The sequence below is a fragment of the Cottoperca gobio genome, chromosome 14 (assembly GCF_900634415.1).
Source record: "Cottoperca gobio chromosome 14, fCotGob3.1, whole genome shotgun sequence".
In the NCBI taxonomy this organism is placed as follows: Eukaryota; Metazoa; Chordata; class Actinopteri; order Perciformes; family Bovichtidae; genus Cottoperca; species Cottoperca gobio.
In genome coordinates, this window is record NC_041368.1 from 10265891 (window position 1) to 10279283 (window position 13393).

The 13393-nt window shown below is 39.3% G+C and overlaps 1 protein-coding gene across 3 annotated transcripts; it reads right to left on the reverse strand.

Annotated features, from left to right (window-relative positions):
* Positions 1–1787: 1787 nt before the first annotated feature.
* pafah1b2 (platelet-activating factor acetylhydrolase 1b, catalytic subunit 2) lies at positions 1788–13181 on the reverse strand. 3 transcript variants are annotated; one of them, XM_029448735.1, is made up of 6 exons: positions 13111–13181; positions 7378–7459; positions 6404–6493; positions 5770–5886; positions 4720–4842; positions 1788–4345 (listed from the first exon to the last, which is right to left on the reverse strand). In XM_029448735.1, the coding sequence occupies exons 2-6, from the start codon at positions 7456–7458 to the stop codon at positions 4067–4069; spliced, it is 690 nt and encodes a 229-aa protein (XP_029304595.1). In that variant the 5' UTR covers position 7459; positions 13111–13181; the 3' UTR covers positions 1788–4066. The 3 variants fall into 3 exon arrangements, with proteins under 3 accessions (XP_029304595.1, XP_029304594.1, XP_029304593.1); XM_029448734.1 differs by lacking the exon at positions 13111–13181 and adding an exon at positions 7903–8241 and having other exon boundaries at positions 7378–7477; XM_029448733.1 differs by lacking the exon at positions 13111–13181 and adding an exon at positions 7903–8236.
* Positions 13182–13393: the final 212 nt, after the last annotated feature.

Consider the following 13393-nt stretch of genomic DNA (forward strand, 5'->3'; position numbering starts at 1 on the left):
ACGGGTTAGGGTTAGGGTTAGGGTTATACGACAATACGACATCATGAGGGTTACAGCACATGGCCAAGGCACAAGCATGCACTTATCATTTATGAAATCATAACATCTGAGAGAAATAATACGAAACGATGCCTCACATTGCATGGGCATCGAAAACACTGAAACACATGAGGGAAATTGTGACTAATTTAGACCTTGTTTTCAAAGAAGTACATTTGATTATATATTACAATGTTTTATTACAGAGAATGTCAAGTTAGACACTAAATCAATAGTAGACCATGTACCGATGTGTGCAGCTGTTCAAATTGTGTTCGCTTTCCACTAACGCTTATTAACTTGTGATACCCGTGCTTTGTTATTGAAAATGTCTAAAGGTCTCAAGTGCACGTTGTAACCACTGCAGCATTTATTACAAACCCCGAGCCCACAGGTTCATACACAAAGTCAGAACATATATATCTAATTGGGATTTAATGTTTTCCTCTTGCCTTCGCTGTTCATTCAGGCCCTTGAGATGTTGTGTTTCAGATGGACCAACACTGCGCAGCTTGTTCACACTGAAGTACAGCCAAATATCAAACAGGTCAATAGAGCAGGAGCAACACACAAGGCCAGATATAGATTGCATCAGGGTGTAGCTAACTCGTCTCTGACGCCTCAGTCTCTGATAATGCCTGTTGGGATTAGAAACTTATCATTTCACATTTTGTGTGTTGATAAACAAAAGGGTTCACATATGTATCCACTGCCAACATGGCCAGCTGCAAGACATTTGAAAACATTAAGTGCATATTTAGATTGGGATTACAGGCAGTCTAAACATATTTGGTTTAGAAATGTACAAGCTGTGGACAAAGTGCCAAAGTGTTTTTTATTTCCCTAGATGTTTAATGTACGCAGAGAAAAGTGTCTTTTAACGTTTTACCATCTCATTATGTGACATAAACAGTTGTTTTCCTTCTTTTTTTTACAGCATATACTAGAAAAAACTAGTAAAAATAACAGCTTTAATTCCTCAGTCAATCCAGCTTTAAGTCGTTTAGTTTTGGGCTGAGCTCGAGGTGTTAACGGCGCTTCAGACTTCATACTCAGTCGACAGTACGGGCCTCCAGATGGACCAACTATTTTAGCTGCACTGGGACAGTTTTGGGTCATTTAAAATTAATGAGTAACATCAAACGTGAGCAAATGGTTTATTAACTCTGTATTTTACAACTTGCAACAATCATATAAACTCCAGCACACCTAACTGCGTGTTTAATAAGGACGTTTAACAGGAGTCTAAATTGCTTCTGTGATGTTGGTGAATTATTACATAAGAGATAAACGTGCTTAAAGCTAATTAATCAGGCAAGTAAGAATGATCTGGCTGAACGAGAGGAGGCGGGGAACAAGCAGTGAGCCTTGTTAGTGTCTCCTTAAAATGGTTTCCACTGCTGGTGAGTGTGTAACACAGCACTGCACATTCATAGCCTTGCTTCCTGTTTCTTTCTTTAAAATTCAGATATGATCACGATGGAAGCCCTGAGAGGCAAATAAATCTGTTTGTGTTTTCACAGATGAAAAACAAAGAAGCAACTTAAAACCTTTCACAGTTTTCTGTCCTGGTTTCATGGAACTTTAAAAAGATGATCCTGGTTAAAAACTTGTTTCTTCACTCGTTCTTAAGCTGCAATCACATGAGAGATCTTTTGTGTTTGTCCCTCAGGGCTTCCATAGCTAAGTCATCACAAGAGACAGCTTTAAATAAGGAGCAAACTGAAAAGATCACTCCCAACACATGATTAGATTTCATTTTCTTTAATGGAATGCTTTACCTCAATAACGTGACAACGAGCCAAAACAGTGCAAATGCTGTATCGCACCAAACAGACTCCCACAACCTGACCCCCAGTCAAACATCATTTCCTCAAGCTTCACGTCTTATATACAACGGGGGTCACTTCTAAAGACACTCATACGTCCAATTTACACAATCCAGTACCAGACATACTGTATACAACCGTCCCCATGAACACTTAAGGCACACACACATACACTATTTATATATAACACAGCACGCATATGTGCAGAGCTTAAGACAGCAGTAACGTCGCATAATTTGACTCTCAGAACCGAAACCATGAAGAAACAGTAGAAGCTCACAGACAAATTGTTTTCTTTACATGACCTGTGATTGCTTTTGAGCATTTAGCGCGAGCATATTCAGTATAGCTGTGTTCAGCAGCTTAACCATGTGGCTACTTTTTATTCCTAAAAATATTCAGTAGCTACAGAAGTGAGGGCCCGGGGTGGGAGGGCTGGTGAGAGTCGACTACACATACAACAGGGAGAGAAACAAAGAGGTGAGAAACAGAATAAAGAGAGAAAATACTGTATATTCATGTATTTAGGAGGGAGAGGGAGAGAGAGCTTGTGTCAAAGTGTCAGACTGTGAATATTTGGATATATTAATGTGAGATACACATGAAGAAAGAATTGTCCCAAATCAATCTGCATTTTCATAAGGAATGCCTCATATTACGATTAGCAATGTGATGAGAAAGCATTAGGACGTGACGAACACCAGATTATCACAACTGTTTTTACTTTTTTGTAAAATATTGAATCAAGTGCAGTGTTGCACTGTAAACCTACTGAAAACCAGTGCACACACAATATCATTGACATGTTTCTATTAAATAATGTCCTTCAACAGATACAGGACACCGTCTAGAAGTCGTTCGGAGCAGTTTTAAAAAGCAGGTCTTAGTTTTGGCAATACAAAACGTTTAAAACGCTTGTTTTAGACATCAAAATGAAATGTCATAGTAGATTTATCTGCTAAATGTAAAAGTAAAATGTAAATACACTTGCTGGGTGTGATAGAAGTTTTGCTTGAGGGTGTTTGTAAGACATCAGTAGATTATCAGACAAGTAGATTCAGCCTAACATCATCAATGAGTATGTATTCATACATGATTTTGACTTGATATTCACTCATTTAAAGACAGAAGCAGAAGTGTGTGTGTGTGTGTGTGTGTGTGTGTGTGTGTGTGTGTGTAGAAGTAGTTAACTCTCCCGATATATATCTTTTTCATATTGATTAAGTTTCAAAAAAGACATCTAATTGGTGACACACTGAATTCACAAGTGAACTGTTATCAGAGTAAGTGCTCCTTGTTTTGCTGAGTGTATGAAATAGTACTCGAAGGACTGAACAGACGAAACTATCAGTCAATTTGTGTAAATTATTTTTTATGACATTTACTTCACTGGATTATTCTTGAAGCAAAATCATCTAATAGTGAGAGATATTTTTAAATGCTGCTCACTGCGATACATAGTGTGCATCTCAGCAGTGGTTTCCAACCTTTGTAACTAGCGGACCTTTAAAAGCACACAATGCCTCACCCAAGAGGGATTTCCACTTTTCGGATTGTTTCGATTTAGCCTGAAGAGGTCATTTGGCAAGAAAAAATTAATCTGGGAACATGATCAGAAATATTTTTATGTTATTCCTTAAATTATCGTGTGACATCTTGTGACATCTTATGACATCTTGTGACATCTTGTGACATCTTGTGACATCTTGTGACATCTTGCGGTTGGGAACCACAGCTCAGACTCATAACAGTGTACAACGTTGTTTAACGTTCTGCCGACTGTGTGTGTTGTGCACTGGACTTCTCATGTGTTAACAGAGAGGCCGCACAGTTAACAGTTTTGCCGTCATCAAACAAAACACGGAGGAAAAATGTGATTGTTTTTCTGTTCTGCGTCACATCTCCGTGTGATCTCAGTATATCCGTCTGATTCAGAGAAGTCTCAATCACTGCAATCACAGTGTCTACGTCTGTAGTGAGGTCTCTCTCCCTCTTCAGCACCTCTCCACACCCAACCCTCATGAATGTGATCCCGCACCCCTCCGAGGCCCACTCACATCAGTGTGCCTCTTACCCCCCTCCCCCCCCCCGATAAGTAAGCCCTTCCTCCTCCAGATACCAGAGACATGTCTCCCCTGTCTCCCACAGCAGTGGGTGAGACATGCCTCTGGATAAATGTGCTGCTCGGCCACGGCCCCTCAAATCAGCGACGCCGGCTGCTCCTCTGGCTTCTCATCCAGTATCTGGAGCAGCAGGTCACTGAGGGGCTTCGCTATGGTGCGGTATCCTGTCTGCGTCAGGTGGAGGAAGTCAAACATGTCCTGCGGGCTGATGGCTCCATCAGAGTGAACGAAGTCCCCGCTCACATCCAGGACCTGAGCCCGACCCAGTCGCGGCAGCCAGGAGAGCAGAAACTCGTTAACCGCCGCGTTTTTCTCCCTCAGGGGGTTGGGTCGCTCCCCTCGAGGCAACAAACTCTGAAGGGCACAACAATTATATTTTTGACTCATTTATTCAAAAAGAAGGTTAAGAGAGGATTTCCCATCGACACCCGGGGAGAAGATAATCTGCCACATGATAAACAGACATTCAATACTTGATCTACATTTTAGTTTTATTTAGGCTTTAAAATAGCACCCTTTATCATTTATATTTATTTGGACTATTATTCTAATTATTAATCGTTATTGTAAACTACACTAACTAATCACACAGACAGTTTGTTTTGTTTCTTATATTCTACATTTCTTATTTACGGAAGCGAGTAAACTGTAACTGTGAGCTGGCAACTTGTTTTGGTTTTTTTATACATCATGCGAAGTTCATCACATTGAAGTAGTTAACTACTTACCAGTACAACTATCTTCGCCTTGGGGAGGCTGGAGGTGAGCAGCTTCGCAATAGCAAGAATTCCTCCAGCAACTTGCTCTGCTGTGTGTTGGTGATTGTTGGTTCCAACCCACAACACCACCACCTGCACAGGACGCAGACAGACGCTTAGTTCACTTTCACTGAACACATTTTAAGTGTGATCAAAGCATTATTACAGTAATAACTAAGCAACATTATGTTAGTTGTGTTGAGAGAATGAGCTGTTCCCAATGTCTATATTTATATAAATATCATTAGCACAAAAACTTAGTAGACGACTCCAATACCAGTGAAATGCAACGATTCTCGATGCCACGGTAAAAAAAACAAAAGAAAACAATAAATCCCATGTACTTCAACATACACTCCCACACGACCATTGGCATGCTGGTTTAGCTTCTTGTCAAAAACTATGTTTCACAAGACCACATTTGAAAACATCATGAACATTTTATAATTTTCCCGAGCCCAATATTATTTTTTACTGAATAGAGCATGAACGCAACTCTAAAGGAACCTCACTCCACCAGCTGCGAACAGCTGACGTGAACGAGCCGAGGTGAACGAGCCGACGTGAACGAGCCGAGGTGAACGAGCCGACGTGAACGAGCCGACGTGAACGAGCCGACGTGAACGAGCCGACGTGAACGAGCCGACGTGAACGAGCTCTCGTGGCGATTTCAAAACGGATTTTTTGTTCACAATGTTATATTATAAAAAGGGAAAAAATAGGCTGCGTGCTCTGGACGCGTCAATAGTTAGTTTATTGTGTCTCATACACATTTTCTATTGTCTACGTGACGATGGGGCGCCGCTGGGACGACTATCAGTTCTCGTGACATCCCTACCTGCTGCATCCAACCAGATGAGGAGGGCAGGGACAGCTACATGGTGTAAAAAAAAAAAAAAGGTGTATGCACATGGTGTTTTGTGGAGAACAGAAATAAAATGTGTATGTAGGGAGTTTGTTCTGCCCCTGAGATGTAAAAGAGTTTACTGTGTGTGAGAGGTCTTAGCAGGCTTGTCTCACCTTGGGACGGATGTTCTCCAGTTCTCCATTCTGCAGCCTCCACAGCACGTTACAGGTGGTGTCCCCTCCAATGGCAAAGTTGAGCGCATGAAGAGGAGAGAATAACTCCCTCCAGACCTGTGGACAGGAAACCAGAAATCTGCTTTTCATATGAGAATTTCTGACTTTTGGTGACTGATATCAAACAGCTCACTGATCAGCAACGAGACTCATTACAGCGATACGCATACCAATATAAGAATTGTAGCAAGGCAACATAAACATATTTACATTTACACTAAAGTATTGAGTGAAAATAATGAAATAATGTTTAAAAGATAGTCTGTTTTGCTTAGGAAGGTTCCTAAATGAGTGAAATGACCAGAAAGTATTAAGTGGCAGCCATGATAAATGCTGTTTTAATTCTCTAAATGCTTAGGAAAGGTGCTTCAATGCTTTCTTTTAAAATCGATTTTAGCATAGGGTACACTGGACCATCCTTTATGAAAGGATGATGCCGTCCCACAATCCAATATACAGAGAACATCTCTTTTAGGAGTTGTGCTACAGTTTTGGACAGGAATCCATAGTTGAAATGTACAGCATTCCCTATGTGTTTAAAAAATATTTTAAAAAGACAAAAACATCCACTCACCTCATACTGCTGCATTAGTTGTATCATAGAATCTCCCACAAAAAGCACGTCTGGTTCAGCATCCTTACACTCCTGCACAAATCTTGTGTGCTGTAAACAAACAAACAAAACAAATGCACAGCCTCATCACAACAGAGCTTGTGATATAGTCCATAAATGTGAGAGACAAATGAAAACAAACAAACATCCTACTCACAGAAAACAAGACAATGTATTCAGTTTAATATTAGGAATATCAGTCCGAGTTAACGCCTTTGTGTCTAAATCTTTGGATAATGCTCATATATTCAGATAAATCCTGCAACCTCATCACACAACGAGACACATCTGGTGCCTGGGAGTAAAAAGGAGACCGTCTCAGTCCTATTAGCTTTGGAGGATTAACCTTGCATAGACCTACCAGATGGTGCCACTAAATAAACAAGAGAAAGTGATGCTCTGAAAGAAACACAAGTCTTGGGAATGGTAACGTCAACCTTTACCCCACATTTGTGACAAAAATGATTAAGAATATTGTCAAAACTTCATCTCATGATAATGTGCTGTTCTAGCCTGGAGACCACAGGGTCACAGCACAATGGTGAACATCACTGGTAGAAATGAAATGCAATATGTTGTTGCTGCCCTAATAAATGTATTGTAATTGGTGGCAGATGACCTAATAAAGCAATCTAAGAATAAATTCATAAATTCTAACAAAATGTGATGATTTCCATGTCAATAACTTGAGCATACATAGCCATGGGAAACGTATACTATATGGAATAAGCTTTAATGTGTATTATGTATGATATATGAGTAGAAAGAGTCAGACAGCGCCACAGTGGGATGTTGTTCTCTGTTTTACAAAACTTATGAGGAATAACGTTAATCCTACAGGCGATAAAATGCATTATACATAGGGAATAAATATATTATTTATTAAATGACACATGGGAATAAAGAACGAATGTTTCCTAATAAAAACCACCAACCTGTGACATCCACCGGTCATCTCCATGTACATCCTCGACTGACTGTGCCACTGCAGCTGGGTTCAATGCATCACCACTCATCCTACAGGAGACACCACCACTTATTCACAAATAGAAAAACAACATATAGCTTTAAAGTTACAGTGACATGACGCCTATACAAAAACAGGAAGGGTTCATTTTCAGGTTGGTGTTGATGCGGTATGATGGGGAAAGCATCAGCACCAGCTAGCAGAAACCATCGCTGTGGTGCAGCAGCTTAACGTTTCAACAGCAGACAGACTGGCCTACTAGGGATACAAGCTAAAGTACTTTCGCTTTCAAAGCGGGTGCTTATGGATCACAGAGCAGATCGAAATAAACCGGCTGGGTTACTATGTATCTGACGTTAGCTTGTTAGCTAGCTAGCCTGCTAATGACTGGAGGCTGTTATGGCTGCATCTCTTGATACTTTGATTTGACACGCCCTTCGTTAATATACAAATGTTAAAACATATTTTGTTTTTAATTTAGAAGATAAACTACCTGGCAGGGTGTCGGCCGTCACTTATCAGCTCCCTCGGCTTCACAGTAACTCTGTTGCCCTAACTTCACTTCACCGCTGGCGGGTAGTCGAAGCGGGTGATGCTCGCTAGCTAGCAATGGTTAGCCGACTCTAGCTAGACGAGACAACAAAAGGTGTGTCAAGAAGGCAAACTACAGAGAGTCTATTAAGAGGAGAGCGCCGATCCGCTACCATTAGCCGTAACACTGTTGGAGGGTACGGCAGTGCGCTAAAGTGACGAGGGGTTTTTACCCTGAATACTACCAGTCAGGCAGCTATTTCTTACTGGCTGCATACATTCCCGGACTCAAACTCTTATCACGGCCATAACTAACCATCTGTAGCATGAACTAAAACTGTAAAAAAAATGTGACATTACAATGTTCTTCTGTACATTTTGGAGCTTGTTGAGGCCGAAACACAGCTTTGAGCTGCTCTTTCCTGGGAGTTAATCCGCAGGGCAAAATATACCTAATAACGCTGGTTCCGCAATGGATCATGGGGGGGTCGATGTTTTGAAAATGCTATAAAAACTTTATCAAACCTACAACGTTTTACTTCGGATTCCCAAACAACATAATACTTATTACTATTTTACATAACTTTAGTGTGTGTCAGACACTAGTTATGGATAAAAGTACCTCGAAGTGGGAGGGTATCATTTCGTTTCCACAACGTACAGCACTGTCGCCATCTTTGCTGTATGACATACTGATCTCTAACTTCCATCCGTAGCCCATTTTAAAATACTATCTCTGATCTCAGCCCAGCCCGTCAGCTGATCGCAATGCATCATGGTCAAGTTAGATCAAATGCTACATTCCTGTACTGTATGGAAATATCTTCCTATTTATTTTAACTCTTGACATTTGAAGGAAGTAATGTATGCTTTAAATGCAACCAAAATAAATTATGCATTTTTACAAGGTCATAACTATAGATATAAAACATTATGTCTGTGTTCACAGCATCTTCTGATCAACAACCTTAAATTACGGATCTAATTTAAATTCTTACGGTCAAGATTACAACAGTTTTATGCAAAAAAGAATACATATTTAAAAAAAAAAAAAGAATTGAACATGGTTGTTTATTACACTTGTCAGTGAATCTTAATTTAAACATTTAACAACCAGATTAGCACAATATTTCACCCAGACTGTTGAGTTCCTCACTCTGCCATACAGACAGGAACATCCAACCCTAAAAGAGGCCACACTACATAGTATGTTAGTGTAATTACTACTGTAACAATCTCATCAGTTTAGATTCTTTTTTCACTTATGGTACATTTTGGTTGCTGGTAACATCTTATCTGCTGCAAGCAACCTTCTTTTAATGATACAAATGAAGTGATATAAGCATATAACACTTGTCAAATAGGTGTCTCTATACCTGATTCATAGTGCACTAACATCACAAGAAGCGTTATGGTTTACTTATAGCATGCACAGTACTGAGATGCATTCAGACTCTGAAACAAGCCAATGTGTGTTAGGTCTCATGGATTAATGTGTCTTGTTTTACAGAGATGTGTGTGGCTAATAAGACGTATTTCAAATCTTTTAGACACTTTTTTTCAGCACAAACTGCCTTCAAATATGAATATGAGTTCAGAAACTGCATTATTTACTCTTTATGAAAACAATTAAATATTTATTTTTAAATGTAATCATGTATTTGTATGGCTTTATATATGTAAACATTTTCTATAATATACATTTCTTGGGCTTTAGTGCCTACTTTTGCCTACTCTTGTTTCTTCTGATTAAATCTAGCTAGTGTTTTCCTTTTGACAACGTGTACTGTGCTCTGCATTTTTTTTTAAAACTGTACGGATACCTGAAGATAAGTCTTGCATTACCCGATCATCAGCGGTGCTGTGTAAGTGCATGAGGAAATATGTTAGTATTAATCATGAGATGATCGTGATAACCGCCTACTATACGTGCACAGACAAGCCCTGAAAGCACAGTACAGTAATGAAGAAGTGTCCTTATAGGCTTAATGTTACTCCACCCATCAGTAACTACAAAACATTTTCACCACCAGCATTTAGTTCCCTCAGTCTGCGAAGATCTGCTGAAGAACTTCCAAGGCTACATGTTTAATACCATGTATCAGATGATTCTGCTTTTTGTTTTCATGGGAGGATTCTTGGTGCGTGGTAAGTTTAAATACCTACATCTCTCCTAAATGCTCCAACAGGTAAACAGTAATACTCTATGATAGTATATAGACATAGAACCTGGGGTCATTGCACGAAGGATGTAAGTTTAGTGCACTTAATAGAAAGGTTGGCATTTGGACTTCCATATTACTTACACAGTATTTGAGAGTATTATTTTAGAAATGTACACATAAAACCTAGTTTTGTGTAAAAATGTAGTAGTTTCAAGGTAATGTCATTTTATTGTTTTTTTTTATCATTATACTTATTGTTACTTATTGCACCTTTCTATATTTAACTACTTCATTTTAGAAATGGTAACAAAGCATTTTATTGCACTGTATTTGTACAATTGAGTATGTAACAAATACAATTTTAATTTGAATATGTATTTTAGGCTTTGATAATGTACAGCATACGAAAGATAATGTCTAATTCTCCTCGTGAATCTTCCTTTTGTGTTATCTCGTTCCACAAAGAAATGTACCAAGTGGACAGAAGGTTTTCTGACTTAAGAAGACTCAAATCTTTTGTGTGCACTTGATGGAGGTCATGTTACAAATGGGTGTGTAAATACAAAATGTCGCCAGGCTGATCAGTGTTATTTGTTAAACGTATGCAGTGTCCAGTCAATCATTAACCAGCAACAGAAGTAGAGCATTGACCAAAATGCATTGCAGGCAGTATAAAACTCCCCTGATTGTGTTGCTATTTTCTCAATTATGTTTAATTGTCACGGTGAATTCTACAAAATGTCAAAGACAAGTTATTACTTGATGTAAATAAGAAGATGCCAACGTGTTTTCTTGTTTACTTGCATCAATTCCTCCAAAACCGAAGGATCAAATTGGAAAAACTCATTAGAGAGCAGTAAGAAACGTGAGTTACGTTTCCCCGACCTTCAATGGTACTTACACCTGCAGGGTGCTCAACCCGCCCGACGTACACGGCTGAAAAGGAAAGGTTGTCCTCAGAGTGCTCAACGAGCCAGCAAGTAGGCTATTTTTCATCCCTAATGACACTTTGACATTCACAAAACTATGTATCAATGTGGAGTTCCAGTTATGCCACTGGTATTTACCAATTTGACGGCCATTCACTGCAACTTATTTCGGATAAGCTTGGAAATATCCAACTTTGGTCTCTGTAAGGCAGAGGGCAGGAATTGACTGTCATCATAGTTTTAATAGGAGGAATCTCCTGGATTGTGACATGTTTTACAACAGCTATTGTTTCCCAACTCTATTTCCTTCTCTTTTCTTACAATTGAAGGTTTTCACGCATTTGACTGGTTCAAGTATTATTATGACAACTATTATAACTATAAATGAGGCATTGGTACAATATCGTGTTCAGTGTTTCCCCTACCATTGTCTTGGCAGGGCGAAATTCAAGGTGTTTTTTCTCTCGAATAAAATAAATAAATATATTTTTTATTCACAACTCACTTTTCACATTGACAGGTGCTCTTCTATTAAATAAACTAAACGCTTATGCTATTGATCTAATTTATGTGCACGTTTCAGTTTGTGCTGTCTACTTTGCGCATTCACATTCTCTCCTTCGCTCTGTTTTACGAAGGGCGGGGCTTCGCAGCTGACACACGCACACATGTGCGCACACACTTACAGAGCGGAAGTAAGGAGAGGGGAGAACTAAATAGAAACCGCGCCGCGCACGCAATCTCCCCGCGCCACGCACGCGCACGCAATCTACCCGCGCCACGCACGCACGGTGAGCGCTCCTCCAAAGCAGTAAGGGGGAAACGCTGGTGTTATAAGTGGAGGATCTACTTTTCTCTTGTACAACGGCGACTACAAGCCTGTCAACTTTACTTCTAAATAAATATTCAGTTTTATGGAAATCTGTGCGATCTCCTTTTTATTTTTCCAATCCACTGTATTGTGTCAGTGAACTTCTTACCTTCATCATGTTCTTTGTTTTTACATACCCAGTGTTTATAAGATTGTATTAATTATTGATCTCTGAGGAATATTCTGCTTGTGAGCCGTGAAACAGGCAGATGATCTGTGTCATGCTCAGGAGCAGGTTGCATGCTTACTTGACCCTGAATCAACCAGTTGTAGGACTATTTGTTTAACCACTAGGACATTAGAAGACTGTTTTCACAATCATCTGCTGAAGGAGGAAAGTTTCTCACCTTCAATATGAGAATAAGTCATGAATGTACAATTTGTGTACCATTTGTACAAGTTTTGGAGTCAATCGTGGTTCAATATGCAACTAAGAATGGACTTTTCAGTGAGGGAGACATCCCGTGCCAAGCCGATAAACATATTCATATAATAAATATAATATTTGCATATTCATAGATTCTCAGTTTTCCAACAAGGAAGAGGGACTAGTAGCCTAATTCAAAAAAAGAAAATAAGGTGATTTAACTTTTCTTTTCTGTTATTCTAACATCTTTTATCTGTCTTGAACACATCTAGTGGAGAGGTAAATAATATTTGTGATTTCTTTATTTATTTACAGAGATATGATATGTCATATACAGGTGTGTGATCACTGAGAAAATGGACTCATGATGTTTCTTTTCAAGCCTAATTAAAGATTGTTCCTGCAGAAGGCGATATTATATATAAAGCATAGGCTACTTGTCAAATGAAGTAATTCAGAGTCTTGTGTTGTTTTTTCTTCAGAAGAATTCAGTGAGTGCCTTGGGGTGACAGATTTAGCAAATGACTCAGAATCTAATTATGAACTAAAAAGACTTAGACTAATAATTAAAATAACAGTGATGCTACGTATTATGACATAAGCTAAAATCTTGATAAGATAATTTATCTGAATTTTCAGGAATCAGCTGTAGGCCACTATTGTCATGCAAAATAAACACCTTTAGACACATGTTCTACTATTGACAATACTTGAATATAACTTATAGGCTACTGTCTTTGTTTTGAGTGAACACTTACTTTTTGTGATACGATAGTGTGGCCACAAGATGGTACCAGTCAGCAGAAAATTAACTTCATAATTCAAATTTTAACTTTACCCTCAGTTATGAGCGTTGACTTCTCAACCAAAACCCGAAGCTCATGTTGGTTAAAGCCCCACGTTCACGCTTCGCGAGACGTTAACAGCAGAGCAGAGCAGTGGAGGTGTTGAGTGGCAGGTCGTGTTGTGTCGGTGAGCTAACAGGTTATTCAAGAGGTGGCGAGAGTAAACGCCGCCCATCAGGTGTGTACGCAGAGTGACTCACATTTTCACCACCGAGACACGGCTCTTTTACTCCGACAGTCTGTGACGACATTTGCGTTCATGACTCCGTTCAATAA

Coding starts and splice junctions, on each gene's coding strand:
- pafah1b2 (XM_029448735.1), bottom strand. CDS start 7,458: ATGAGTGGTGATGCATTGAACCCAGCTGCAGTGGCACAGTCAGTCGAG. Junction 5,887..6,403: donor AACTAATGCAGCAGTATGAG/GTGAGTGGATGT, acceptor TCCTGTCCACAG/GTCTGGAGGGAGTTATTCTC. Junction 4,843..5,769: donor TGGAGAACATCCGTCCCAAG/GTGAGACAAGCC, acceptor CGTCCTGTGCAG/GTGGTGGTGTTGTGGGTTGG.